General features: G+C 43.6%; 1 protein-coding gene across 4 annotated transcripts in view; it reads left to right on the forward strand.

Moving 5' to 3' along the window:
- Positions 1-26997, forward strand: part of MAP2K5 (mitogen-activated protein kinase kinase 5) — a 111254-nt gene that overhangs the window by 45264 nt on the left and 38993 nt on the right. For all 4 annotated transcript variants that reach the window (XM_031587880.2, XM_090149179.1, XM_090149180.1 and 1 more), the window contains exons 12-17: positions 247-308; positions 5695-5743; positions 11281-11354; positions 12248-12298; positions 15153-15224; positions 25235-25264. In XM_031587880.2, coding sequence (XP_031443740.2) covers positions 247-308; positions 5695-5743; positions 11281-11354; positions 12248-12298; positions 15153-15224; positions 25235-25264 — 338 coding nt within the window. The remainder of the gene's footprint in view (positions 1-246; positions 309-5694; positions 5744-11280; positions 11355-12247; positions 12299-15152; positions 15225-25234; positions 25265-26997) is intronic.

The raw sequence follows: 26997 nt of genomic DNA on the forward strand, positions 1-26997 counted from the left end.
GTTTTCCAAAAGGTGTCAGCATTAATGCTACGTACAAAAAGTAAGTAACGTGGATGAAAAGAGAACCGAACGCTGTTTCACGTGATTATTCAAAGTTTGGTAAGGTCAGTTATTTCTGACACAATTATTGTTATATCACTGATGGTGTTTTTATTAATAACCAAGGCATAGAAAGCCCTTGTGACTTCAAATCTAGGGCAGTATTTCATTTTGTGTTACCTAAGCAGATTTTGTTTGTCCCTGCAGGGGGTTCTTTGGATGTTTATAGAAAAATTCCAGAGCACGTACTGGGAAGAATAGCAGTAGCTGTAAGTATTTCTTTGTTTATTTCTCTGCCTGGTTTTGGTTGGGTGTGTAACACAGCCTGATGTGAGTGCACCATTCACCTTGGGAACACTGAGTTATCTCCTTAAGCCTCATCCTCATTGCCCCCATGTGAAGGGAGGATCCATCCTCTTTGTCACTCCTGCTACCCATGTCTGAGGGCAGAGGGCTCTGCTGCCTCTGGAGTTCCGATCATAGGCACACACAGATGGAGCCCATTTGCAGCTGTAAAGGTTTTACTGGGCCAAAGAGGAGTGAAGGAAATTTCCATCCCATTGTGTGTCCAGAGCTCATGTTGCCGAAGGCACAGGGAATGTAAGAGGATGTGATAAATCAAATGGGATGAGAAAAAAACACGTTTTACTGGAGATCTGTGTGGCTGTGCTTCTTGATATCTGGGATGGAGCAGTCCTCTTATCCTCCTTTAATTTACCTTTGTGTGTCTTCCTATGCTGTGTGGCTTCAATCAATTCTGCAGCCCTGTCCTCAGCCTCGCATCGATCCCTCGTTGGCCACTTCTGCAGACTGTGTGTGCCATTTCCATTCTGTCCATCCTCACTCTGCACCAAGTAACGCAATGAGATTTGGTTGGAAACTGATTTGGGGTTGAAAAATGGCACCAGTTCCTGATACCAGGGCGCAATGGTAGAACGCATTTTCTGTCTTCTTTCTGTCTTGGCAATAAGGCAGCAGGGAGCTGCTCTGGGATCAGCCTGCTGCCGTTTTCAGATGAGCAAGGAGGTGCCTGGGTCCATCAACCCCTGTTTGGTAGCAAGGGGCTGATGGTGGGCTCCTTGCACCACCTGGTATGCCACGGTTGTGTCTCAGTAGCATCCTGTTATTTTGTGTTGCTAGAAATTCACCAGCCGTGACTGAAAATGCAGATTATGAAACAAAAAAAAGAGAAAGGAAAAAAAAAAAGTGTTTTTTTTTTTTTTTAACCAAGGCTGAACAGTCTGTAATTGACCACTGTCTTAGTGGATTTCACAAGGGAGAGATGCTGCTAAACAATTGCTAAATATAAGGAATACTTTGATAACTTAAGCAGTTTAAAGCATAACAAAGTTATTCTATCGTGTGCCATTTAATTAAGTGCTGGGTTTTCACATTCATTATACATCAAGCTGACAATTTAAATCCTTTAATCCAACACAGGCAGCTATTTAGTCTCTGTTCATTGTAATTCACAGCTCTACTTTCTCTTAATTTGTGTGGCCTGCCCAGAGTGATGAACATCCTTCTCTGATGCTGCTTCCTCTAAGTAGCTTCAAATCTGCTCATTATATTGCCTAGCAGTTTCTTATGGAATTTGAATGCTTTTCACCTTTAGTTCAGAGTAAAAACGTTTCATCTTTTCTTCCCCATGGAGCAATGTATGGTGAGTTGCTCATGGTATCGTATTGCTGATGCCGAGCAGCATGTGTATTATGGTGTAATAATGCTGGATGGGCCTTCGAGCATTTATTCAAATCCTTTTCCTTATCTCACTTCATACTGTGTAATTAATACATCCACGCTAACGTACTTTATCATTTCTTTAATTATTTTTGTCTCCCTCCCATCTCCAGCCCACCCAGCCTGGTGCTCTGCAGATGTCCTCTTCCTGTTCTTCACTTTTCCATAGCAGTGGTGCTTCAGCCCCATCTTTTATGTCTTCAGTAAATACACTGTGTGTGTGTGTGTGTGTGTGTGTGTGTGTGTGTGTGTACCTACATGTTCAGCTGCAGGGTCATCTCTTTACAAACCAGGTAGCTGGTGAGCATGGCTCCCTAGCACAGGCAGAGAGCTGATGCTTGGCTTTTTACATAGCGATTTCATTTGCTGCTTTAGCAATCTATACCGTGGCTGCTGTGGTGCAGAGGGTCAGCAAAGAGGTGAACAAAGGAGCAGGTGCTTCCAAAGAGGAGCTCGCCCCTTCCTCCTGCTTCCCAGTAACAGAAGGTGTGCGCTGAGGCTGAACCAGCACTGGCAGCTCCCTCTGCTCTGGTGCTGAATTCTTGCTCAATTGGCATAGTAGACTTGTTGGAAGGAGGCACTGAGAGCTGTTGTTTGCTCCATCATTTATCAGGAGCAGCGGGAACGGCGCCGTTAAGTTGTCACAAATGAGTGCCCTTCATCTTGGTGCCTGACATTTCAGCAGAGCCCAGCAGCCCGGCGCCTGGGTTGTGGCACCTTTTGCCAAGCATAGTGTGTGTGTACCACAATCCCCACCCCGAACAGGTTGTCAAGATTACCCAGAGCCTAAAGGATTTCTGCTCACATACTGGTGGCAAGAATGTCAAACAAAAGCTAGAGCTTGGTTCTGTGGACAGAATCTGGAGCTTCTGCGTTATTTTTCTTTCAGTCTGTGCATTTTCTTTTTCCTTTCTTTGCACCACGTACGCAGAGTCATTTGTCTTTCATTCTCCTGAGACACACACAGTGCATTAGTCTGTTGGAGCTGCTTAATAATATGTGTGACCTGCACATCTGTTAATTAGAGTACCTTTTTGTTATACTTGTAGAAGTTTCTAAGCTAAGCCATTTCCAAAGGAAAGCAGTGAGAGGACATGTAGCAGTGCCTCAGCATTCCCCTATCTGATTTGTTAGTTTTCCCGCTTCCTTTCTCGGTACATAAATTTAATCTCCATGAAAAGCACTGGGCTGACACTCCTAAAAGTAGTTGTCCTGCTCACAGAACCGAGCTGGTCCAGGATGAGATCCATGTCTGCTCAACACAGCAAAGCCAGCACCGTGCCCCTGAGCTGAATCCTGAGCCCTATCCAAGGTTGTTCTGCTGTCCTTCCTGATCTGCACAGGCTGGGGCTGAGCAGGACACATCCCTTCTGTGACAGCCCCAACTTCCCATAGCCCAGGGAGTGTTCAGTTCCTTCTTTCTCCTCATTTCTGTGCAGTGCTGCTGTAAGTACTTGTGCTGTGCATCGCAGGTGTCTGTTAGAGGACACGAACGTGCCATGTAGCATACATGCAGTGGGTACAGCACAGCCTGCTTCCCATTCTTGTTATCTGATTCACACAGCAGAAGTGATCATGTTAATTGTGGTGGACAGTCAGCTTTCAGGCTGAAGCAGAAGGAATTTATTGTCGAGTGTGATACTCTTCTCTCAATTATTATTTTGGGGGGAGAGTACTGAAGCTGACAGCCAGAATGCTGGAAATAATGCAAGGAGAGCCTGGATAGAGGAAGCATTGCTGGAGCTTGGGGTGATGCTCTGTGTTTACAGAGGCAGGATAGCACAGCAACAGGGGCAGAACAGACCCAGCTCCCCAGGATGCTGGAGAGCAGTCTGACTCCATCACCGACTCCATCCTGCCTGTCTCAGTGAGGCAGTGTCAGCATGCAGGGGAAATCTGTCTTTTTGTGCTCCTTATTTGCACAGAGGGCTGGTTGGCTTTTTTTGTTTGTTTGTTTTTTAAATGGGAAAAGCATATCTTGGGAATCCCAAAGCAATGTGCAGGCTCCTGTTTTTGTGTCGTGTATTTATTTGGGTGTGCCAACAGTAAAATCTCTTCTACCTTTGCTTGCCACTTCATGCATTTATTTTCACTTCAATTTCTGAAGCAGTGACATTGTGCACTGTATTTTGAGTGCTAATGTTGATTGAAGTTCTCCCTGAAAGGATGTGCACTTGAACTGTCACGAGAGTGAGTGATTGACAGCAGGTGGAAGTACTTTTTGTGTCAAGGCTTTGTCAACTCATTGTTGTAAAACCCACTTTGCTGAATACCAATAATTCCTGCTGGATGTTCTATCAAAAGATACTCGATTCCAGCACCATTTTAGAATTATGTTTGATATGTAGAGCCCTTCCCTTGCATGGGCAGCCATAAGTTGGGTGAATAACGGTGCTTTGCAGTAGGGCCCGTTTGGGGTTTTTCTGTGTGTGTTTGCAGCCTCACTTGAAGGAAAAAAACCCTCTTTTCATTCCTCTGCACAGCATTGAGAGGGTCTGAATGTGAGTTTGTTTAGTAGTGTCTTTATAACTGCTTATTCAGTGCATGTTCCATTACAGAGATGTATAATAACTCACAGCTGTTGATTTCCCCATCCCCTCCAGAATATTTCCCTTTTTTCTATGAATACATACTTTAAATAATTTTATGATTATTCCAGGGATGTTAAATAGTCTAAACATATGTTTAATAATCAGAGAAGCTTGATGTACTTAAAATCTCTTTCACCTTTGGAGGAAACCTGAAATGTTGCACACCCTTTTTGCATCGGTGCTTTTTTCCTCCTTATGTCAAAAAGCTGTGTGAGTAGAATTCCCCCGTTCTGCTTTTTGAAAGGATAAAGTGAGCAAGGCCACACCGCAGGGCATGCAGGATTGGACTGAGGCCTTTTGTTGCAGGTAATTACCATCTGAGGCCACGAGATAGCCGAATGGCGTGAGCACAGTGCTGAGGAATTGCCATCTAGAGCTTTTTGCCAGAGATCCAGGATCATTATTTGGCTTGCAGGATTGATTCAGTTTTTGGTTACAGAATGAATTTTAAAACAAGTTTTTAATCCAATAGGAAGGCTGAAAACTGCTGTGCTCTCTGCTCTCACACTGTATGATATCTGCTGCGCTTCTGCTTGATCACTCTAACAGAAATGATTTCATTTCAACCTGCTTGGGCAGCAAAAAGAATGCGGTTGTTTGGTCTGAAAGAACTCCTGCGACTTCACACGTGTCAGAAATGCTTTATTGCTGTGGAGGTGCATGAAGAGGAGCATCTTGGGAGAATGAATGGAATGTCATTTCATGGATAGGAACTTTGTGGGAAGGGTTTGCTCTGTGGCAGGGGCTGGTTGGCAGGGCAGAGGTGCTGCGGGTAAAAAGCAAAGGCAAGCAGGAATTGTTGGTTGGATCTGGTGAATCCTCAGGGCTGCTGGAAAACGGAAATCTGAGAAACAAAATTGTGTTAAAGTTCGGGAGTTAGTGACATCTTCTAATTCTATGACATGACAGAAATAAAGCCTGCGGAGAGGGCACCCTGCAGTACCCAGCCTATGGGTACGTTCTGCCCATGGAAATGCCATGGGTGGTTGTTTTGGGAAACATTTCGTAGTACAGATGTCCATTAAAACACATCTCCTGATGCTCCGATGTGGAAATGGAGAAACAGCTTTTCACGTTTCATTCTAACGGCTCCACTGATGGAAGGGAGGAGAGCCGAGCACTGTGCTGCTCCTCTCCCTTCAGGGGCCCACTTGTGTTCTCTGGGGCTGTGGGGTGCAGTGAGGCTCGTGTTTGGTCCAGTGAATGGTAAGAAAAAGAAGATGGTTTGTGTAGTTGAAGAAGAAATGTTCAACATTTGCATTAAACAATGTGGAAGGTTGGGGAAAAGTCTCTAATATGTGTTGTTGCTTTTTCTTGAATTCAGGTCGTGAAAGGCCTTACGTATTTATGGAGTCTAAAGATTTTGCACAGAGGTGAGTAACAGATATTTTCTGTTTTTTGGTGAAACACCCTCCTGTTTTAACAGCACTTTCCACAGAAGCAGCGGACCAAACTAACATCTGATCTGATGGCAGTGGGGCTACACAGAGTGAATCTTATTCATTAGCCTTGCAGATTCACTGATTGAATATTTTTACCACTGCTCTCCTTCATTTTCCTTCATCTTCTCAGTAGCCTAAGGGGAGAAATGAATGTTGTGGAGACTGAAATGCTTGTGGTTACAGACAGGTGCCAAATGGAATTCTCAAAATCACCAGTGATCACCAAATGTTTGACTTGTGAAACTAGAAGATGGGTGTTGAGTTTTCTTCTTCTGTGCTTCAGAAATCTTGCGTGGCATCCACCAGTATTGATGGGGTGTCACACCTCTAAGATTGTCACCTGTTTGTCCCCTGCAGTGGTCGTGTATAATTACAGAATCCTGCTTGGGCATAACAGCCATTTGATGCCTGTTCTGCTCCTGAAGCTAACTTGTATTCCTTTTACAACCAAATTTATTTCTTGCTCTTGATTTTATTTATAAAAATAATATATGGGGCTGAAATTGAGTTTTTTTTTTAAATGTGTGCTCTAAAAAGAGTGCAAAATGCTGTTTAAAGAACAAAGAAGCCCTTTTTCCCCCCACTCTTGTCCCCAAATAAAAAAGGAAAAGAGAAACTCATTACATTTATAATGTTTCTAAAGTGTCTGAAAGTAACAGCTCCAGCTCCTAATGTCACTAACAATACTGTTTAATTTAACCCATCTGCTCTCTCAGCCCATGTGCACAGTTGGAGCGTGCAGTAACCGACATCAGTTGTGATTGAAGGAGAAGTGTAAAGCAGGGAGACAAGCAGAACAGTTCAGATTGGGAACCAAATAGGTGAGGAAGACAGTTTCCTCTGGGGGTGTCCAGTTCTGCAGTGCCTGAGAAGAAGTTAATAGGAAACCCTAATTACCACCAGGCATTGAGTTTCTGCCCCACCTCAAAGCTTTGGCTGCTCCTGTATTTAACCTTAGGCTGTCCCTGGATTAAAAGAACAGAAATAACCCAGAGACCGTGGCCAGCTGGGTGCAGGCAGTTTCTGGTGCTGGTTTAAACATTGGATCTATTAGCCTGCCTGTTGCCAAACACTGGCTTAACAGCTCCATCTACTCCAGGCAAGGGGACATCCATTCTAGATGCCACAGCAAATGTCAGAATGAGAAGAACAGAAAAGGGAGCTGGAACATCCGTGGATGGGTATCACACAGGCTGGGCAGCACAGTCCTTTGCCACACTTTTACAGCACCTGAAAAGGAAAAGCTGGTTAGAGTTTAGGTTTTTTTTCCTTTTGCTTGAATCTTTTTCATTAATGGCTATGGCCACCTGCGGAGTATGATTTGGAGGAGCATTGTGGTCAAGCAGAAATACTATCACTGTAATGTTTCTGTTGTAAGTTTAGAGCTTGAGCCTGACTTTTGCTCCTCAAGTTTTCCCTTCTGTGTGTGGCTTTCATTGCCTTGCTAGAGAGCAGCTCTGAGTTTTTAATAACTTACGTATGATCCTCGCTGTGGTCTGAAGAAAAGTGCAGAAATGGCTCTTCCATCACAATTGAGATTTTTCTGGCCTTGGTCTGTTTCTGGGTTCACCGAGGTGAGAACAATATGCAGAATGCACAGAAGTGTCCAACAGTGTTTATCCAGGGGCCTGTTTCAATGCACACATGCATACGTGTGCTTTCCTGCCTTACCAGAGAGTCACTGCATGTAATGCAGCGCAAGGGAAACACCAGTTTGTCATGGTAATCTGCTCCAGCTCTTTACTGGTTTTAACGCATCAGAGGCAAACAGGGAAAAATGGAACTCAGTCTTCCTTGCTGTCACGTATCAGGCAGGCTGGGCAGGATGCTCAGGTGGGGTAACAGGTCCAGAATCCCAGGATGGTGGTAGCTGAGGTCCAGGAACAGTCATTGTGAAGAAGCTGTGCAATGCAGTGTGGCAAACGATGGTTTGTGACCAGAGCACGGATTAAAGCGAAGGAAACACAATGAACAAGTCTTTTATTCCAGATCAGACATCTCAGCAAATATTACAGCTTAACTTCAAAACGTACCTTGCAACTAATGAGGTGATAGCCGTGCATATTAATAAATGCAAAGCTGTAGTCGTAGCCATCGCACCCACATCAAACGTAAACGGGAGATTAACACCTACACTGCTTCTTTGGAAGATGTGAGAATGTCCCAATGATAAGTGTGCTCTTTTCCCCAGAGGATAAGAAGTAGAAATGGAAGGGTAATGAGAAATTAACTTAGATTTAAAACAGAATTAGCAATTAAACAAGTCTAATCACGTACAAAGTCAAAGTTTGTATAAAGACAAACCGAAATCTGTTAAGTTCAAGAATAAGTATAGGCCGTATGCATTTTATCTGGTGTGTTTTTCTCTCACCTTCTTATTAAAAGAGATGTTTGAAATAAGTGTTACCCACTTGTGTTTAATTGTACCAACAGGCATTTGTAGGCACATATGTGGACTGGCATATATTGCACTGGTCTTGGGACCACAGCCTCTGAGTGTATTCTGAGTGTGTCAGAGTAGATGGAAGTGTGTTCTGGTTTGTGATGCCTGGGGTTGAGCCCACGTTGGTGAGAACTGATCAGCTTTAGCATCGCATGTAAAGAAGCACAAGCAAAGGTAGTGGGGCACTCGTGTGTGCATGTAAGACCGTGTGCAGGCGGGGCTGTACCCATATCTGCACGCCTACACGTTGCTTGGGCTTAGTTCAGAAAAATAAAAATCACAGCAAAAAGTGCTGCAGAGGTCATCTGGCAAGAAAATGTTGGAAATATTTTCATTCTTCCAGCAGCTTCACTTTGTTCACAGTAATGTTCTGTGAGCTGTCCTCGGCTAAGATGGCTTTTGTGTCTGGTCTCCCTTGAACCTGGCATATTGCAGCCTGACGTGAGGAAAATGCTGAAAGTCAAGAGACAGCTTTTAGAAACCTGTGGGGTGTTTTTTTTTTTTTCCTACAATCATAAATCCGTTTTCTTTTCAATGAACCAAGATGAGTGAAATGTCGGGTGTTGGCAAAGCTGAAGCTCTGACGCTTGTGTTTACTGGTAAGTAAGAGCTTGGAGGTCCCATTTATCTGCAGAGGTGAAACGACTGAGATCACAAAGAGAACTTGTTCATCCTCTATAATGATGCTTCGTAGAAGTCATTTGTATGAAGCAAGCACTGGTAATGGCAGCATAATGACCCCTTTTGGCTCTTGTTTAAATTCTTTCACTTCTAAACAGTAATATTAATCACAAGCAGATGGTGCAGAACATTATTTATGCACATTTGTTTTCCAAAACCAAAAAATATTTAACCCATTAGCTGAAGTGGTTTATCAACATAAAGGCCAATTTACTGATGGGGTGATTATTCTTCCTCCTTCCCTTCAATGTGAGTTACTTTACAAAGTGGCATTTTTGTCTCGGGTTGTCATTTCCTTTTTCTTTTTTCTCAAAGAAACCAACACAACCGTTGGAATTTGTAGTAAATATTTGCTCACATTCTCCATTTGTAGCGCTACATAAACTGTGCTGCAAAGACCAACAGGGTTTGTCCTCAGCAGTGCTTGTTTGGCTGCAGATTGCTCTGCAGGTCCTGACCTGCACTGCCTTCGTTCATCCCTAACGGACCGATTTCCCCATTGCTTCTTTCTCTTTTAGGATTTTTTTATTGTTGTTTTGGTATATTTATTTTTAGTGAGTGGAAGGATTTTCGGATCAAGCGACGCTTAATGAATGACAGATGGCCATTCAATTAAAATTATATCGACTTACTGTCAGGTGCCACGTGTCGGGGGTGGGGAGGTGGGATCTGCTGATCCCCCGTGTCACCAGGTGCTGGCTGTGGGGCAGGGGACGCACGTGCTCAGTGGTTTCCTCTGGTCAGGTCGTGTTAAGGGAATGAGAAGTGGGAGAACACCCTGCCTCCTCTCACACCCAGCCGAGCCCTTGCAGAAGCAAACCTGCAGTGGGGTCGTGGCATTTCATGCTGTGAGCATCCTTCTGTCTGCCCAGACCTGCGCTGAGCGGAGCCAGAGGAGCGCTGTGCTGTCAGAAAGTGATGCTGTGTCCTTGGGAAGGTCGGGTGGGATGGCTGCACACCTTGCAGTGCTCAGGATGAGCAGGGGGCACACTGGTGTGCTGTGCCCATCCCACGGCACTCAGCAAAGCCGCTCGGCAGGCACGTTGCCTGGAGGTTGCCATAAGAAATGTGAGAGTCTTCTTGAAGCCTCGGTTAGAAAGAATATTCCTAAAACGTTGGTACATGTGCAGCAGTTTGGGGCTGTGGATTGCTCTGTAGCAGCATTTTGCCTCATCACCTGCAGCTGGAGGGCAGGTAATCACCTGCTGAAGACTGGTGCATGGGTGGCAGTGCTGCAGTTGAAGCAGAGGTCAGCACACCCAAAGCTGTGCATGCTGCCGTGCGGCGGAGGCACCCGGCACTGATTTCTCCTTTTGGCTTTGGGAGGAAATTGCAAAATGTGCTACGAGTATTGGTACTGAAATTAAACGTGCAGATCCTGTGAAGCTGTATAAAGTGTTATTGAATGCTCCCCCTTTTTAAAGTGTTTTTTTAGCTCAAATATAGGGAAGCGTTTAATCAGCTTGCTAATTGAGGTTATACATTTTTACATTACGGGGACAAATTAAGCGAGCTACTGTGGTACCAGAAGACATCTGCTAAAGAAAGGCAAACTTAATGATAAACCAAATTAGGTTCTTTCCTAGTTGGGTTTCATCCATCTGCACCCAACTAGTGTTCCCTTTTAAAGAAAGCAGGGAGATGAGTGGCTGCATTTAACCCATAATGACAGAAGAAGGCAGCGATTAGGCTGAGCTCTCATGTTCCCTTGTGTAAGCCTGGCCATACCATGCATGCTGCTGTTCTCGTGGTGTAGCTTGGCTTGGTGCTTAGTGCTTTATTTGCACGTTGATTTTACAGTGTGCAACAGAACTTCTTGTACATCAGAGGGGGTCAGTGATGGGAGCATTGCACTTACAGTCTGGTTTTATGGCATACATCTGTTCCTGTATCTCTATGGGATTTTTAGTGTTTGATTTTCTCCCTTGCATCGTCTTCTCCTGCAGCCCCATCCCAGCTCAGGCAGTGGATTGTTTTGATTAATCCTTGTCTAAACGTAGTGCTTCCGCTTGTCCCTATTGAATTTCAGCATATTTTTTCAGTCTCATTTGTCAGGATTGCTTTGAATTCCAGATCCCATCCTGCAGAGCTCTGGTGGCCCCTTCCCAGCTGGTGTCACCTGCAGCTTCAATAGCACGGATTGCTGGTCTTTGGGGGACAGGTGTAACGTCACCTGTGCTGATGACAGCTACGAACCAGAGGTTGCAGTTGAAACATACCTTTGAAATATTTTCTATTAAAGTCCATCACGCCAGTGACCGTCACACCAACGCTTGTGTTAGAATCATAACCATCTCTGTACGCCTCCAGGATAACCCGGGTGACCTCTGGTTTTGTTTGGCAGACGTGAAGCCGTCCAACATGCTGGTGAACACACGAGGGCAGGTGAAGCTGTGCGACTTCGGGGTGAGCACCCAGGTAATCCATCGCACGTCTCATGCTGCAGTCACCTGGCTGCTGGGCGGGCAGCCCCCCTCTGCTGGGAGCCAGCCATTCAGCTCGAATCTCCGGGCGACTTTTCTCCATCTGAATATGATTGTTCATTGTTTAATGACAGTAAAAACTGCTGATATTGTAATTACTACTTACGAATAGCAAACTTCATTGATATGCAGCTTTGATATGAAAGCTTTTTGGCCAGACAAAAGGGAGGGCAGAACGAGAGATGTGTCTGGGGAGCCCAACTGGCCCACAATAAAAATTAATATTGGGAGTAACAATAGTGGTGGGCTTTTACAATGTGCAGCACAAATTTTAATTAATTTCCATTTTGGGCCTCCCTGGAGGACTTCTCTGCTAGTGACCCACGAGCTTGCCGTGCTGGTGATTTGAATTTCAGCACCTTTACTCTCAGCCAAGTGCCGGGACCAAAGAGAAGGTCAGCCCGGTATGATAAGTTGTCAGGGTCTGTTGTCCCTCCGAGCGTATTTAGTGCTGGTTGCATTCAAGTGATGAATGTGGCTTTATGCACATCTTGAGCCAGCTGACTGAAAAACGAGCGCCTTCAATCCTACGTCAAATTGACTTTTTATATCAGACTGGTGTGGGGTACTAAAGCGATAAGCATCCTGTTTAACGGAATGGTTTAAGGTTATCTGCCATAAACGGTAATGCGGCACTTGTTTAAATGGGAGCTCCAAACAAAAGAGAGATTTAATCATTTTTAATGCCTTTGCGGATAAATTTGTTCCCTTTTACATAATTTTTAGTTGATTTATAGGAATGATGATTGTAGGTTAAATGAGGAATAATTGCCCATTTTATTTCCACATTATCTTTATATTGTTCTAACAGACTGTTTTGTCTGATAGCTGGTGAATTCTATAGCCAAGACGTATGTCGGAACAAATGCTTACATGGCGGTAAGTGGATTTATGTAGGAATAACATTTAAATACAAGTATTTGTTCACAGTCCTGTGCTACGTGGTGAGGATATATTCTAGATCGGCTCTCAGACCTCCTCTCCCCTGCCTGGTGTGATGATGGTGTGTCACAGAACATCTCTGTGCTCACGTAGCAGCTCAGTGACAACGGCAGGCCTTGCTGGTATGGAGAATAGCATCAGAAGAGCATTCTGCTCTGCGTGTGCCTTCTGGTTGTCTTTCATGCACTGCAACAGCTGGGAACAAAGAGGAGAGCCAGTCCAACACTGAGAAATAAATAGATGCAGCTTTCCCTCGGGAGCCCATAGGTCCTTGCAGAGCACTGATGGTGTTGCTGTGCAGAGAATGGGGCCCGCTGTGCTGAGCATTCAGATGTGAGTCAGTCTCATGGGCATCTCTGATACCTGCACACCTGTGTGGGTGCTTCCCATGGGAAGCTGCCATGTGCAAATTTGAAGTTTGCATACCTGGGCTGATAATACCAGGCCACTGTCCTGCGTGTTGGGTGGTGTTCCTACCATGTGTCAGAAGACATCAGGGCCTTTCACTTCTCTACAAGCATTTTAGTCCAGGGGATGCTCACTGCACAAACACGAGCTTTTGCTTTCTGTTCATCAGTGCTCTTTGTTTAACAAATGTGAGAACTTAAATGCTTCAGTTTAGGATTGCAGTAACTGTTGTCTTTTATTTTTGGTCATTACAATTTCTTATTTGCCAACTACTTCTGTCACGGTATGAATGGGGGAAAAAATCAGCGTTCAGCTTGTTTAACAGCAAGCAAACAAAAAAGCCCGCAGCACCAAAGTGCAGACAGCAGTACAGAATGGTTGATTCTTGTTTTTCAAACCTCAGAAAAGTGGAGAGAGAAATCCATGACCTTTCATCGCTTTCAGGTATTTTTCCTTACTTTCTTGTAAGGAGAAAGCAGCCCTGGGTGCCCATTTATTTGCTAAGTGCTTTTCTAGTCAAGGTGTAGTCATTATGTGGCTTGTGAAACACTCGTGCCACCATCCTAGAAGGACTTGCGTTGTCCTTTGTCACCGGAATATTACATGCATCAAAATTATTTTAAATAAAGAATCTGGTCATATATACCACAGTGAGCCTGCTGGTGTCCGTGCCTCTGCTCTCTAAAACAGCTGCACCATTGTCATTCTGACAAGCATTGAAGTATTAACTTCTGCAACTGGTCTCTTGCTTTTAGAGTGGTCTTTAGCAGATCTAATAATTAAATTGCATTATGCTTTTGCTGTACTAATCCAGATTACTGTTCTCTTTCCCAGGTGTACACTGAATAGGTTACGTTTTTTCTTCTTCTTTCTGGATGACTGTGATGCATTCTAATATTGATTGAGAAAGAAGTTTAGGCTCAAGTGTTTTTGATCTGACTGCCCGTGTTAAAGTTGTTTTGCTAATGAAATTTTTGTCATCAAATTCACAGCGTGCTCATCAGGAGTGAATTTGAAACCATCAAAAATTTAAACTGTGTTTAAAATAGAAATGCATTTTCTGAAAAAAAAAAAAAATATATATATATATATAATTATTATATCTCCTACTATGCACAGGGAAAAAAAAAAAACAATGAACTTCTTAGGTGAAAAAGGTAACCAGGTAACCAGAGATAGAAGTCTTTAGAATAAAGGTGTATCATTAGGGTGAGCTGTGTGTTGCACACCTTACTTTTTCCGTGTGTCATTCTTGTTTCTGTCTTCTGCTCCAGACTTTTAGAAGAGAAATTCATGTCACTAAACTCTTTATATTTTCTCACTGTGATGTCCTTTAATGAAAAAAAATTAAAATTAAATAAAATTAAATTAAACTCTTCCTCTCAAAAAAAAAGAAAAGAAACAAGCAAACCAAAATTAATTAAAACCACCAAAAACAAATGAACAAAAAGACAATTTTTGGTGGCTCAATCAAAAGCCTTTTGTTGTAGTTTCTCTTTATTTTCAGATGATGGCAGTTTTGGAAGGCTCCCCTTGAAGGCAGCGTGGGCAATGCTGTTTTTTACTTAATGTTCACATTGCAGTAAAAGCTCTTGACCTGGGATTAGTGGTGCAGAGCAAACATCAGAAAACATGTTGGACTGGCACTAATTTGGGAGTTGGTTTTCTAAAAAAGGTCTCTGGATTATTGAGAACTAAAAATACAGCCGGTGCTTTGTAGATGGTGGGGCTAGACAGGTGCATTAGCAGCACAGTGGGGAGAGAAGTCTCATGGAGCCTTTTATTGTTACATTTCCTGCTGCACTTGACCTTGGAAATGCTGAAATTGTGGCTTTCAAGTAAAAACTAGCAGTTATGTCTTGCAGCCTTCTATTTCATGAAGCATTAAATTTGTTACTAATAGCTTTGAGTGAAGGTGTTTTTTTTTTTTACGGATCAAAAGTGAAATTAGTTAAATATCTATAAAATGAAATGTCTGCCACGTGACTTCATTTATTACTTTGACTTCGATAACTTTGCCTTTTAAGCCATACCTATTGCCCAACCCAGCCTGACCAGTCTGTTTTCCTGCTGTAAGCCTGCCTCACTGCTGCGTCCAGGCTCACGGATAGGGGTGTACCATTGATGGACTCTTACAACTTGGCCTCCAATGGCTTTTTATTGGCTAAAACAGCCCAAGAACAAAAGCCAGGGCCAGCCCTACAAGGTGCATAGCAGCACATGGCCACAAGTTTGAGTATAACCGAGCCCTTTGCTCTTGCAGAATCAAGGTAATAACAAGCTTTAAGTTCTTGGCGTTTCGTCAGGTGGTTTGTGTGCCCTTTTGTGGAAGGACCCTTGTTTGTTTGCTGGGCTCATGATGTTCCTTTCCATCTCTTTGCAGCCAGAACGGATTTCAGGAGAACAATACGGGATTCATTCGGACGTCTGGAGTTTAGGGATTTCCTTCATGGAGGTATGAAAATGTCTGTCATCTACTTGTGCACTTTGGGAGAATCAAAAGATAATTAACATCAAACTGTTTTAATATGTTCTTTGTATACTCTTCTATATATGCATGCTTTTAACCTTTGCTAAGATGCCTGTCTGCATTTAGAATGGATTTGTTCTTACCAAGTTCAGTAAGGTGGAGGGAGCCTCTGTAAATGTGCAGCACGGAGCCCTCCACCAAATCTCCATTTGAGGCTGGAAAGTAGGCCCAGTGCAAGCGGCCTTTCAGCCAACAGTGACAGTATTTCTGTATTTCAGCTTCATCAGGCAGGGCAGAGAGGCCCACTGTTAGGGTTCAGATAGGGTTGTGCAGATTCAGGGTTTGAGCTGATTGATGCCCATGGAAAAATGTTTAATCCATAATTAAACCATTCACGAGTGCTTTTAGGATTTCTTACAAAGGTAGTTTCAAACTGGAAAAGGTCGTATCAAAATGAAGCGTTGGGATGATGGCTGTCACTGGCTGTTGCTTGCACAGATCCTTCTCTTTGCTCCTTCCCAACAAGCAGTTCTTTCCAACCACTGATGGCTTGTGTGGTCTCTTGTACAGCCTGACAAAAGTGTGCTGTGCAGTTACTGAGAAACACAGCAGGTGCCATTTCCTTCTGCTGAGTGTAGCATCATTAAGGTGAAGTGCAGTGTGTGTTTGTAGCAGAAGATGAGATGGAGGCAGAGTTGTGTTGGTGCTGACCCATGGCATGTAGACAAACACATACCTTACAGCCCAGAAGTTCTCTCTGGCTATTGTTACGTTTTCAAACAATGCATTCCTTGCTGCTTGGTTTAACCAAAATGAAAATATTTAATGCTGAATCATTGCATTCAGGTCTTGTAAATCTTCCGAGTCTGATTGAAGTTAACTCTGAATATAGGATAATGACATACTTGAAAGTGTCACAGGGGATGCGGCGCTGTTAATTTGTTTTACTGCAGATTTCAATGGACTGTGATACTGGAGAGTCCTCACAATTTTTGAGAGCTGCAGAACATACTCACGCTGTCTGTAAATGAATCTGTGCAACAAAGGGCTAAAATGAGATTGTATTACATTAATACTTGACTGTAGTGTTCATTTTGAGTCACAGTGGAATAGAGTGATATAAATGCACGGGTGACGTGCAGCAGGTTTTACTGGTTCCTTTGCTGAGTGCATTGCTGAATGTATTTCCGTGTGCAGCAGCAATCCAATGTCCTGCACAAAGACCAAGACTGTGGATCTTAGTTAGGGATTATTATTGGGCAACCTTAATGGCCATGAGATTAATTTAAAGGATGAATTTCACAGCAACTTATGCAGCATTAGGGAAACGCGTTGCATTTACATTTTTCTCCTCTTTCAAACCTACTCCACTTCTTCTTTTTTTTTTTTTTGTTTCCCCCTCTCTCACTTTCCCTGGATGTGTCCCGAACCAGATGTACCAAACAATTTGGTTCTGTGTGCTTTGTTAATTGGTGTGTCATCTGATCCTCCGAGACCTCTCTTCAGCGCCATCACTCTTGTATTGAAGTGGTTTGAGTGATGTGTTAAATGATGAAAGCAAGGACAGTGGCTTAGAAAAATGTCGCAAAAAAGGTGAAGAAGATGCTCCAAGAGCCACACAAGGTCACTGTCATTAAAGTAGCACTGTATTGACATGGGGATTGGCAGTGCAGACGCTGCGGCTCTTGTTGATGGAGCTGTTAAAATGGGAAGTTAGCATTTGCTGAAGGATTATAAAATCATATCCGCTTGGTAGTGCGGTGCTCCAATCCCTACAGCTTCAAGTTAATGCACTTAGAGCACATTAATTGGGATGAAATGACACGTGGAAGCAAGACAGCAAGGCTGCGAGTTTGCTTTGTTTTGTTTTGCTTTTAAAACATATGATAGTATAAAATAGCAGCGACCTGAATCTGCTTATTTTCTTTAATCATCTGCTGAGCCTTGAAATGGCTTAAATGTCTTTGCTGCAATGCTATGTGTAATGAGAAACCAAACTGTTACTTCTGAAGGTTTGGAAAACTCAGGAGCAGAGAAGTAGGATGTGGGTAGGACCGAAGTTTTGGGAGGCAGTGAGCATCTGTGTTCCTTTAGAAGTAAAAGATGTCCAAACACGTGCAGCTTTTTATTTTCACTTTGCATTTCTTTCTTCAGGACTGCTTTAAAGAGAATTAAATTTAATACCTGATCCGTGGACCTGTTCAAAAATGTTTCATCACCACCAGTTTGTGTGTTCCCGTGAGGTTTTTAGATTAGTTTTACTTAAGTGTTCTGGGATTGACAAAGCAAGTTCAATTTAAGCCAGTGACACTGCTGTCACTGCACTGAGGACTGCGTCAGCATTTTCATTATAAAAGCTGTGTTTCAGAGGGTTTATCACTCAGCCATAAAATACACTCCAGGCTGAACCTGAGTGTTGTTTTTGTTCTGTGACTGATTCAGCCTCCTTCCAAAAAAGATGCCCTGATCAGGAGGATGGATGAGGTTGCTTCATATTTCTAGTATTACCCTTATCCTGCCTTATGGCTGCTATCTGGTGAATCCTTTTTCTTTTAGTAAGCCTTCTTGCCTCCCGTTGCCTGTGTGTGGTGACAGAGTTGTGAGGAGGGCTTGGCTGGACGCTGGGCACGGAGGATCAGTGTCCTGCAGAGCAGTGTGAGATACGGTGGTAGAAGGGAATCTGGGGGAGGAAGTGAGGTTATGATCCAAGCTGTTTGTTGAGGCAAAGTGTAGGCTTGCATGTCTTTGTCAGGTGACCCAGGGCTCCTTTTCACTACAAATACAACCAGAGTTATATTTAAATGCAGGAAATAAGTGATTTGCTTATGCCACAGATCAAGCAGTTTTTGGAAGCAGAAGACGAACCCGTGTGTTTGACTGACAGTGCCTTGTAAGAGCTTTCAGGGGCTGCTGGTTATTTGTGACATTTGTGTTAAGATGCTGTTTTAAGCAATATTTCAAGCAGTCATATTACGGATTTATGGCATCTCAGCATTCCCTTAGGTAGGAACACTGATACGTACCCAGCAATCACGCATCATGTATTTCAGGTACACGTGTAGCTTTGGAGTGGGGAAGGCACTGTCTGCCTACAGCACCAACAGACTCCTGGAGCCTGCAGCACACTTGGGCTGGGAGCACAGGTGGAGGTGCAAGAGGAGCACGCAGTCTGTGTGAACACAGGTTGGGGAACGTGTTTGAAGAGGGTGCTAGAAGGGGAGCAGCTCTGCTTTACGATGGTTCTCTTAAAGCACTTCAATCTTCAAGATGTTTGACTGCAGGAAATTGGTATAAGGATGCATCTGTAAGTAATCTGGTCAAGGAGCAGAGGTTTCAGAGGGATTGTTCCTAAAGAGTCTGAGATGAGTGATCAGCCACCTGTCATCAGCACGGATCTGATGGTGGTGAAGGATCACGATTGTGAGCTGACGGTGAGCAGGAAGTCCTGCAGACCATGATTTGGTCTTCTGCAAGATTTCCCTTATGAATGGACATTACTCTGCAGCATTTTGAATGTGCGTAGTGGAGTGTTTCTGATTTAGACAGATAAATCCTTACACGTGTCATTCAGCTGTGCAGAATGATGCGATTCAGAAACTTGCTCCTAGGAGAAAGCTGGCCTAGGTGTTCTGGGCTGGGTTTTTTTTGCTGTTTCCCCCCGCAGAGCTGTTCTGAGCCTCTCTCCAAGCAGTGGTCCTTAGCTCAGTTTCCAGCCTGCTGACTTCACGCGGCCATTGGGAAGAAGGAAGGCAGTGTCCAGCTACATCACCATTTTTGTGGCAGCGGAATGAGAAGTAGAAGGTAGCAGTGCCCGAGGGCTGGGTCATGAATTAATAATTGCTCTGTGGTGGAGGAGGCCCGTCAGAATAGCTGAAAACGGGGAAGTTGCCTTGCAGAGCGCTATCAATCACTCAGTGACCATAACTTCCAGTAATTAGTGTATTTTATGGGCCTTTGCTTCAGTGACTCGGAAGCACATATGCTCCACTCACAGCTAAACTTAGCCCAGTAATATTCCAGGATGATTTATCCGCTTGCTGCACTGGGATGTAACCCTATATTAGGTGAAGATTGTGAACTAAGCTGCAATAAAGTGTAAGTTTAGGTACAGTTTGCGTGGGTTGAGACCTCCATGTATCATGTTTCCCTGCAATTGCTCTTAGGCCACTGCGGGCAGCGTGTGCAGCAGCGAAATAAATAACGTGGAGTGAGTGGATGGATGGAGAGAATCATAGAACCGTTGGAGTTGGAAGGGGCCCTGAAAGGCCATCTGGTCCCACTCCCCTGCACTGAACGGGGACACCCACAGCTCCACCAGGTGCTCAGAGCCCGTCCAGCCTTGGCTGTCTGCAGGGATGGGGCACCACCGCCTCTGTGGGCAGCCTGTGCAGTGCATCACCGCCTTCGCTGCACAACTTCTTCCTTACATCTGCTCTGGATCCCCCGTCTTTTAGTTAGAGGCCATTTCCCCTCTCAGAGGCTGCGTTTGCTCCTCTCCCTTTGGCAGCACCTTTGAAGCACCGCCGGTAAAAGCTGCTCATCCGCAGGGCCGTGGAGGGGAAATGTGCCATTTAATCATGATTGCACGCAGCCTTCGGTACGCGGCGCATTGACTATAGCTCATATTTAAAAGAAGTCAAAGTGAAACTAATTATCTTTAATTAAGGTGAATTAGGCTTTGATTTTTAATATATTTTATGTAGAGAGATCCTCGAAACTCATCTGCTCACGCCAAGGAACGTCCCAAAGGTTATTAGGGCATATTTCTGGTGGGCCTGGCGGTGTCAGTAATAACCTCCTTTCTCATGGTTCCCGACACGAACAAATATGTCACTTCATCAGTCTCTGTTACCACACTTATGCCCCTCCGCGGGGGTCGCAGATTCCACAAGTTATCAGCTAATGGCGTTATACATTAAAAATTGAAGCTTTCCTCACTCCGAGGCCTTTCAAGGCTTTGTTCTTAAGCCCCAGACACTTTGGAGTGCAGCTGCAAACTATAGGCAGAAGATTAAATTAATTTGTAACTCTTTTTTTTTTTTTTTTCCGTCCTGCATTGCTAAATCCCGCACATTTAATTGAAACCCTACTTCAAGATGCTTTGTGTTTCTGTTCATCTTTGTTGTCAGTTTAACCTCAGAAGCACTTTAACGCTGGTAAATTGCTGTTATATCCTTTTGGATTTTCTCTTTCTTTCTTTTTTTTTTTTTTTTTTCCTTAAACTGAGCAATAAGAGGACGGTAAAATTGATATTAGAAGGAAAGAAAAATCTCGGAGTAGTTTTTGAGGTATTTAATATTTATTAAGGTCCATACCCTGCAGAGTTTCAGGTGATTTTAAGCCGTCTATCTAGGAATGGATAAATTGGTCTTGGAAGGAAATTTCACCCAGGGAATTTGATGTTATCCAGTAGTTAAGTCTGATTTTAAAGTTTCCCATGTCTGAAGGTTCCAAAGTGACGGCAGCTTCTCCATAAAACGAGGGTTTAACTGCGGTGCACAATCTAAATGCAAAATCCTCAGATGGAAATTTAATTGTGCAAAATGTGCACGAGGTAATTAAGAACAAATTTTAGAACATTTCAGACCATAAAGTCCTCCTTCAGCTGGATCACGAGCGATATTGTGAGTGCTTATTTTCAATTTGCAGTTATGCTGAGAAACATGGAATGTGTCTAAATTAAGAATAAAAGCATCCCTTGCTTTTCAGTGTCACTGTAAATTAAAAAGCAACTCGCACAACACAGCAGCTACTGATCTAAGTGGGGGACTTTATTGCCCGAGCGCCCTAAAGATATGTTTTGGGTTTCCTTCCCTCAGCCCCTTTCTGAGCAGGACGAGGACTTGCTGCTGCTGTAATTCTTATTCAGTGTGCAGGAAAGCAACCTGGGGAAAATGGTTTGTTAGCAAGGATTTCTGGGTTTCCAGTTTGAGCTCCAGAATGGTTAATTATGTTTTTCCAACGAGTCGTTTTGATTTTGTCTTCACTTATCTGCACGTTAAGTGTACGTTTTTAATTGAGAACAGGTTGAGCCTGGTTGGAGCTGTTTTCCAGCTCTTCTTACAGCTGCTCAGCACAAAGGCTTCGGGCACCTCCCTCTACCAGAACTGCCCTCACCCTGATGCTGGCTGCCCTGACCCCACCAAACACTGGCTGCCTCTTGGTTTTTGCTTTTCTTTCTGTGTTCTTAGCGCATCTTGACCCAATCTGACCAACTGTACCTCTGCGTTTTATTGGCTCGTTTTGGAGTGTTTATGTCTCATTTTATCAGTTGCTGTTTTAAATCCTGATGGTGCTCCCTGTGCATCCCTCTGCACCCCTCCGAGTCTCAGCAAATGCTCCTATCAGGGACTGCATAGCAGAAATCATTTTTTAGGACACAACTTCACTGATCCCCATGAAGATGAGTGTTTGGAGTGCTCTGATTCTGATGGGCTGCTTTATGTCTAAGCAAGTAATAGTTAAAAGGAAAAAAAAATGCAGAGGCACGCAGTTGCTCTGAAGTGAAATAGTGAAGGGAAATGTTACTCTGACATATTTCTTGCTGGTATGGTTTGATTCCCGTTTATATTTCTGTACCACGCTGGCAGTGCAATTCACTGTGCCTTTTCAAAATGAGGTTTTTTACAGTCCTTGTGCAGTGTGAAGGGGCCCACAGGGAAATGAGAAGCAGCACCTCGGAGTCTGAGCGTTCCCTTCTCTCCTCTGTAATATCCAGAGCCACATGAAGCAGCAGTCAGTTCCTGTCCCTAACTACTGAAAACTGAAATGTTATATTTTGGCTACGATGCCTTAAAAACAGAACTAGAAGTTCCCAAGTTGCCTCATGTGAACGCAGAGAAGTTTTTGACGCTGTTTTAACTTTGTAGTTTACATTTTCTACGTTCTGCTTTAAGCTGAGTTGCACATGCTTAAATGCCTTCCTGGAGTCAGGATGATGGAGGGTACAGAAATCCCTTTAGTAAAGCTCTAATCTGTTTGTTTTGGGGTTTTTTCTTTCTTTGCTTTCACTGTGACACTATTTATAAATCTGAATCTACGTACAGAGGTCATTGGTTGGCTGAACTTAAACCATTTTACTTAGTAAATTTAATTAAGAAAATACAGTGCAACTCATAAGCAAATGAGTTTTTCCTAGTTTTAAACCAAACCACCCTCTTGAGTGCTGATTGCCTTGCTCGACCCCTGGTGATATAGAAACAGGCAAAATTAAAAAGGACATTAAAGCTTCATTAAATCTGAAACACATTTAGTACAGTGACATATCTGCAGGCTATTTCAGGGAAGATTACATACTCTTTGGTAAGTTTCTTAATTTATAATACCTTGACAATCTTGCAGGAGGGAAACAACTCTGACTGGATGAACTGAGTGATGGTTCTGGGGATGCAGAACTGCTGCTCGACCCATCTGGGGCTGCACTGCTCTGCAGTTCTCAGGGAGCAGTTCGCCAAGCACAGTCTGTCTTTGTTAACAGCCCCCAAAGAACTCGTGCCCAATGCATTTTGGATTCTTGGGGGGCTCATTTGTAAGCTGCATACCTCAATCTGGCTGAGAACTGCTCTTTCCCCAGTTGTTCAGCAGCTTTTGGAGTCACATAGGCAAAGCCCTACTGTAACATGCAGTGGTCAGGGAAAGGAATCATCCCTGAGGGCAGGGATGCTCAGTCTGAAGCTAGCATTGAGGTAGTGGTAGGTTTTCTGCTTAAAGAAGGCCTGCAGAACGATATCTTATGTGTAGAGCCATAATTATCTTGTTTTTATTTATACTGTGGAATAAGTATGATGTGCCTACAAATCTGTAGCTGTTGTCATAACTGTTCTTAAGTCAGTAGTCATTGGGAAAATTAAGTTTTCTTCTGGTTTTGTTTGTTGTAAAGTGTTTATTTGGCATTTGTGGGATTATCGTTAGGCAGAGGGTATTGCGGCAGCAGTGCTTTGTAGGATCTTGGGCAGCTTCCTGTAAGTTGAGGATGGTCCTCCAAGGAGATGAGAAAACGGAGAAGGGAACTGTTCTGTATGTGTTAGTGGCCTCTGATCCTTAAGACTGAGCATGACAGAAAACATAGGGCCTGCCCTTATCCATTTAGCATTGTATTTCAAAGCCTGACATCAGAAAGCGAGTGGCTGAGCTGGGAGAAGCGGAGGATCGACAGCAGTGACAGAAGGGGAGCATCGAGTCTGCTCAGCTTGCATTTGTCTGTTGGAAGGGTGAATTTCCTGCAAGGAGGAGCTCTGAGCTCCCTGCTGCACAAAAGAATTGTTTCCTTTCTTTGTGTTTCTGTTGCATGCCTCTTAAACACTTCAGGTACCTACCCTGCTCTTGTCGTGTCTTTCCTCTGAGGATCTGGATGAAGTTTACTGAATTCTTAAGACTTACAGCCAGATGTCCCATACAGCATAGGCTTGGGTGGCTGCTGGTATGGCAGAAATGGCACTGTCTCCACTGATGCCTGCTTGCTTCCTCTCTGCTGCCAGCTTCTCCTTATCACCATCTCATCACTCTGTACCTCACCAGGTGAGACTGAGTGATGTCTGCTGCTCTTTGCCCCACCGCTTCCCTACCGTTTTCCAGCTCTGCCTCTGCCTTCTTGTTTGTACTTCAGATGGTTCTGTGCTGCCAACTGGGCTGAAATTTCATCATAGGTTATATAGGCACAGCTGCCTCAGCTGCAATCTGCCTAGGTCAAATAACCCTGGCACTGAAGAGCTCAAATGACAGCAGCAGTACAGTGCTTTCTCCCAGCACTGGCAGTACACAGCACGGCTGAGACCTTTGGCACTGATGCTGCTACTCAGTCTGAAGTGAGTCTGGTTTGTCATGCAGACAAATCGAGGATAGCATTGCATCCATAACTTCTGGGTAGATCACCTCCTGAAGATCACACTATCACAGAATTGTTAAGGTTGGAAGAGATCCTCAAGTCCAACCCCAACCCATCCCACCATGCCCACTGACCACATCCCTCAGTGCCACATCTCCATGGTTCTTGGGCACCTCCAGGGGCGGTGACTCCACCACTGCCCTGGGCAGCTGTGCCAGTGCCCAACCATGGGTTACCACCTCCAGAAGGGAGGGAAGGGTAAGTGCCAGTTAGCAGCAGTGTCATGAACCCACCTCTTCTGTAGGCAGTGCAGGGACATGGGCTTCTTCAGAAGGCACATCAGAACACAAAGGTAACTGCCCACGATGCACTTCTGGGGATTCTGTGTCAACTCTGAAAACCCACGTCCTTCACTGGATGGTAGACAAAACAGAACGGTTGTATTTTGCTGAAATTCTTTCAAAAGTTCAGATGCCAATGGGGGAAACCTAAACTCTTGTACCAAACAAAGGATTTCTCATGGACTGATTATTAGCTGTGGCCTTGTGGCAGTGTTAATGTTGTTGAGTCTAACACCAATACTAGAAGTTACATCAGCAATGCATCAAGTAAGGGATGATACAACACATGCTGTTCATATGGCATGCAATTGAAAGTAGGTTTGAAGGAAAGCCCATGTGTTGCAATGCAGCTGCCACATTCTCTCTCCAGATCTCACACACAGGTTCCTAGCTGGGTTTGACACCAATAAGGAAACAAACCTCAGCTATCTAACCCAGATTTTACTCTGAGCTGGTTAGGGAAGAACTTAGGGAGTTCAGTGCATGCTCTACAATACCTGCTCATTGCAGATAATTAGCAGGAAGGTCAGTGTCGGTGGCCTCACTGCTGAGGCTGAACTGGTTTAATTTAGAGAGTCCTCAGGAACTTGGGCATCAAACAGAGTCGCTGAGTGGTACAGGCAAAAGCTTGAGAAATACAGAAATATGCAGAAATGTAAAACAAGGGCTAATTGTTGTGAATGACTCCATTCTAAATGCAGCTCTTTGTGTACTTCTGCTGGCATTTTCCCATTTATACAATAGTAAGAGTTGAGTACTTTTCTCTCTTTAAGAAAATGTGCCCTCCATGCAAATCTGTGTAACTAGACAAATATTATTTCCTTTCCCAGCTTGCTCTTGGGAGGTTTCCATATCCTCAGGTAAGATTGTTCATTACTGCTGTTTGCCACTGTGACATTCATTCCTATGTATGAAGGTGCAGAGAGCAATTGTGAACATTTGAGCCACATACAAATAAATCTGTCCTGTTAAATTGAAAAGTACTATCTTGAAGGAGTCATTTAGAAGTCTGTATTGATTTTTTTTTTTTCCTTTTTCCCCCCAGACTCGAGATTTTCTCTTCCCTGGAGAGAAGCAAAATTATGATGATGTTAATGATTGTTTTGTTGTGAGATTAAAAAATAATTCCATATGTACAGCACTGCTTTTGATGCCAGGAAGATGCATCTACTCCATTTTTCTATATTCATTTTTCAGTTCCAATTTTAAACGGTGTTACAACCGCCTAAAATCATCTCAAACCAAAAATATAATGTGAATGGAGTGTGTAAAAGGATTCTGGATTCTCCCTTTTAAGAGGAGATATGCTAACATGAACCGGTGTTTGTGTTTTATATATATTCTGACATTTTCTAACTCATAAAACTGTTTCCATCTTGGCTATGGCCAATGCCCTGTATTACCACTTTTGCTTTGCATGCTTGAAAAAAACACAAAGCTCTGAACGGAACCATCAATCCACAAAGATGTTTGGTGCTTCCTTTAAATTCTCGTTGCGAGATGGGTGATGGGTGTTAGAATTCATAAGCACAAACTATTCTGTAGTTCTTCAAATCATTCTTTCCTGGGAGAGGGGAAAAAGTGAAGTGTCCAGGGACTAAAATGAATTATTTGAATGTGGTTTTTATGTTTTCTTGTGTTTTATGAGCGCTGCTTTCTGCATCTTGGTCTATACAGATCAGAGTGCCTGGAGGCATGTCTGATTTAAAGGTGGTGTTGGTCTGTGCTCTTTAAGCATCTATTAACTTGCTATTATTATGCAAATAACTGTTGTAATACACATACTAATTTATGCATGGTTAGATTATGCAGATGCCTCACAAACATGGTTATTGAATAATAGGCTGGGACTCATTCTCTCCCATTTTTATAAGCTGTTTTAAGCAAATTCTCCTGACAGTTTTATGGACTTGTAAAGATTTTGCGTACGTGGAAACACACTGATTTTGCACTATATCTCCTGTGGAAAACATTCACTGACCAAAAGCAAGCTGTCATTGGGTACCCAGCAGATTTTGTCCATATTTTCTCCGTGCTGTGAAATGAACCCTCTCCTTTGAGAGTGGGCTGAAAAAGCAGCTCTTGTGCTGAAGTGCCCTCCATGTGTTGGCACAGCCACTGGTGCTCGTTGGGCATCTCAGTGCCCTTTGTGCTAAACCTGAGTGCTGCCCTCTGTGCACAGAGGCATTGGAACTGGGGAAGGAGGTTGGGGTGCATGCACTGTGGATGGCTCCAGACCAAAAACTTGTTTTCTAAACTGGGAGCAGAATGTGATTTTTTTTTTTTTTTTTTTTTTTTTTTTGCTATTCTAATTAAAAAACAGATCGCATTTGTAAAAGAATACTTGGCAAGTCACTAGGCCATGAAATTGTGTATATTTTTTAATGCAAAACAGTTGAAGAGGTGAAACTTGAAAACGTAGCTATTAAGGTTTTCAGGCAACTGTTTTTTGTGAGGACTTTCTGTGAAGTATCTGCATTTTGGATGCAAGAGCTCATAGCTGGTCACCGGAACCCTCAGCACCTCGCTCTGACCAGGTGCATAATTGTAAGATGGTGGGTTTATTTAATGTCTATGTGAATGTGTAACAGAC

Source organism: Phasianus colchicus, chromosome 12 (genome assembly GCF_987193195.1).
Source record: "Phasianus colchicus chromosome 12, bPhaCol1.hap1.1, whole genome shotgun sequence".
Lineage (NCBI taxonomy): Eukaryota > Metazoa > Chordata > Aves > Galliformes > Phasianidae > Phasianus > Phasianus colchicus.